The sequence below is a fragment of the Hordeum vulgare genome, chromosome 2H, assembly GCF_904849725.1.
Source record: "Hordeum vulgare subsp. vulgare chromosome 2H, MorexV3_pseudomolecules_assembly, whole genome shotgun sequence".
Classification (NCBI taxonomy): domain Eukaryota; kingdom Viridiplantae; phylum Streptophyta; class Magnoliopsida; order Poales; family Poaceae; genus Hordeum; species Hordeum vulgare.
The window spans coordinates 40,813,313-40,816,634 of NC_058519.1; the positions used below are offsets into that span (position 1 = coordinate 40,813,313).

The 3,322-nt window shown below is 52.4% G+C and overlaps 1 protein-coding gene across 1 annotated transcript; it reads left to right on the forward strand.

Moving 5' to 3' along the window:
* Positions 1-350: 350 nt before the first annotated feature.
* Positions 351-3,073, forward strand: LOC123424719 (CBL-interacting protein kinase 2-like). The gene is made up of 2 exons (XM_045108389.1): positions 351-693; positions 1,200-3,073. Exon 2 carries the CDS (start codon positions 1,535-1,537, stop codon positions 2,885-2,887), a length of 1,353 nt encoding a protein of 450 aa, XP_044964324.1. The 5' UTR covers positions 351-693; positions 1,200-1,534; the 3' UTR covers positions 2,888-3,073.
* Positions 3,074-3,322: the final 249 nt, after the last annotated feature.

The following is a 3,322-nucleotide window of genomic DNA, read 5'->3' on the forward strand; positions in this document are numbered from 1 at the left end:
CTATGTGCTATGACCCTACGATTAATCGATTATGGAGCGCCATGATTCGCCCAAAACACGAGCGCCAGGCACGGGAACCACGCATGCATGCCTACCAAACCCGGTCCGGTAGGCCGAACGGACGGCGGAGGGCGGCCCTGGGAGGGTGCACCGCAACGGGCCGATCTAATTTCGTCCGTCCGTCCGTCCGTCCGTCGCGGCAGAGAGAGAGACGACAGGCCAGCGCATTATTGGTGGGCCCCGCCGCGGCGTAATTTTACCGGCCCACAGCGGCGCGCGGTGGGTGGGCGGTGAGGGTCGGGAGAGGGAGGAATATCTCTCTGCGAGAATGGATCCATCCCTAGCGGGTGCCGGGAGGGGGGGTTTGGCCCGGCCGCCCCCGCCGCGTATAAAACGGAGCCGCCTCTCAAGCTTAACCTTTCGCTGCACAACGCACTCCCTCGCACCTCACCACGCCGGCCTCTAGAAAAAGAAACAGAAACAGAAACAGACCTCCCAACCCAACCCCGAGCCGCAAATCTGCTGCAACGCAACCACTCCCCCGCCGCCCTCCTCCCTTCCGTACCCCGCCGCCCTCCTCCTCCTCGCGACTACTCATCTCGCCAGGGCTGCTTCTTGGCGGAGCGGTGGATCCGACCCACCGCCGCGCTGCTGCGGGCTCCGTTCGCGTCCGTCGCCAGCCGCCGGGATCTGGTACGGACTCGCTCGCTTCTCCCCGTTCCTGCCTCTCGATTCATGTGTATGTGTATGTGTATGTGTATGTGCGCCAACTCTGATGATGTCCAGAGACGGCTCGGCTATTCAGGAGTAGCACGGATTAATAGGGATGCTAGTTTTCCTTTCTCAGTTCGTGTCGATTGCACCGCCTGTCTCCCTGGTCACACGCGCGTTTCCCGGCGCTGCCGCTTCATTTTCGGCGGCTGAGCGATAGCTTTAGGCTCCGCGGTAGTGCGTCCACAGAGAGAGAGAGATCGAGGTCGATCGACTTGCCATGGAAAGTTAGATTTCGTTCGTTTCTGACCATCTTCCGTAAGAGGAACGTACGCATATGCTTTTGTCCGTGTACGTGCAAGAGATCTATTTTTCCTCTTCTGCGTAGACATATGCGTTCTAATTACTAGCTTCCAATTTGGATTTGCCTTTCACCGCAGAAATCCGCGTGCCTGACGTTGTGCTTTTTTTTATCTTGTGATTCGCAGCATCTTGATTTCTACAAGGAGGAACCATCTTAGGGAATGCAGAGAGATGTGTTTGCATGCTAGAGAGCTACCTTGCGAGGGAATCGGCAGGGTAGCCGCCCCACTTTCTGCTTTGATTGACCTTGATGACACCGCCTCGCAGCACCACACAGCGCACCTCTTCTTCCATGTGCTTCTGCACAATGGGGTTCGACGTGGCATCTCAACCATCATCTTAGATTACCACCTCGGAGGGGACGGTTGAGGCCATCCAGCGCCCGCAGGTTCCCTTGCAAGCTCCCGGGATCGCTGCTGCTTTTTTCTGTGTACGTCTGCCTGCCTGCCTGCCTGCCATCATGGGGGAGCAGAAGGGGAATATTCTGATGCACAAGTACGAGATGGGGAAGATGCTCGGGCAGGGGACCTTTGCCAAGGTCTACCATGCCCGCAACATCGAGACCTCGCAGAGCGTCGCCATCAAGGTGACCGACAAGGAGAAGGTTCTGAAGGGCGGGCTCACGGACCAGATCAAGCGCGAGATCTCTGTGATGAAGCTGGTCAAGCACCCTAACATTGTTCAGATGTATGAGGTCATGGCGACCAAAACCAAGATTTACTTTGTGTTGGAGCATGTCAAGGGCGGTGAGCTGTTTAACAAGGTTCAGAGAGGAAGGCTCAAGGAAGATGCTGCAAGGAAGTACTTCCAGCAGCTGATCTGCGCAGTTGACTTTTGTCACAGCAGGGGCGTCTATCACCGTGATTTGAAGCCCGAGAACCTTCTTCTTGATGAGAACAGCAACCTGAAAGTTTCAGATTTTGGTCTGAGCACCATTTCTGAATGCAGAAGGCTTGACGGGCTGCTCCACACATCCTGCGGCACGCCTGCTTATGTTGCTCCTGAAGTAATCAATAGGAAAGGCTATGATGGCGCCAAGGCTGACATCTGGTCCTGTGGGGTGATCCTCTTTGTGCTTATGGCTGGGTATCTCCCGTTCCAGGATAAGAATCTGATGAACATGTATAAGAAGATTGGGAAAGCAGAATTCAAATGCCCGAGTTGGTTCTCCTCAGATATCCGAAGGCTTCTGCTAAGGATTCTTGATCCTAACCCCAGCACAAGGATCTCGATTGAGAAAATCATGGAACATCCTTGGTTCAGGAAGGGCCTGGATGCAAAGCTGCTCAGATACAATTTACAAGCTAAAGATGCCGTTCCTGCTTCTGACATGACTGCAACTTCTGATTCCTTGAGCAGCAGCAACTCAGCAATTGAAGGCAAGGAACAAGAAACAAAGAAGCTCTCCAACATGAATGCTTTTGATATAATCTCCCTCTCAACTGGACTCGACCTCTCCGGTATGTTTGAGGACAACGATAAGAAGAGGGAGTCCAAGTTCACATCCACCAACTCGGCTTCGACGATCGTGTCAAAGATCGAGGACATCGCAAAGGGCATGCAGCTGAAGCTCGTCAAGAAGGATGGTGGCATGTTGAAGATGGAAGGCTCCAAGCCCGGAAGGAAAGGCGTCATGTCTATTGATGCCGAGATATTCGAGGTCACCCCTGACTTCCATCTTGTGGAGTTGAAGAAGACAAACGGCGATACTCTGGAGTACCAGAGGGTCTTTAACCAGGAGATGAGGCCGGCGCTGAAGGACATAGTCTGGGCTTGGCAAGGCGAGCCGCAGCCGCAGCAGCAATCTTGTTGAGAAGAACTGTGCCAAGTGCAACATTTTGCAACTTGAGGCAACTATTAGCAGGCGTCCGTGTGTTTCTGTAATTTTTATTATGCCATGTTTGTTATTCCTTTCCATTCCCCTCGTTATGTCTGTGTAAACTTCAGTTATCATCTTTTGATGAAAGATTTATTTAAAAAGCATGGTGTCTTCATAACAGATGCCAAGTCTCTGTTCAAAATTCTTTCCAAGGACACTGCGTTTGTGCACGGGAAATGCTGTTCACATCATCTATTGCTCAAGAATTAATCTTGGCCTTGTTACTGTTTAACTTTGGCAGGCATCATGATTAGATCCACCGTTCTTGTGATCTGAAAACGATAGAGGGTGACATATTAAAATCTTGCTTGATGGGTAGCCAACGGACTTTACCTAAAGGCCAAAGAGATATGGTTTTGTAGACGGCAT

What these genes read in the sequence shown, in the direction of transcription:
- LOC123424719 (XM_045108389.1), top strand. Translation starts at nt 1,535, where the DNA reads ATGGGGGAGCAGAAGGGGAATATTCTGATGCACAAGTACGAGATGGGG.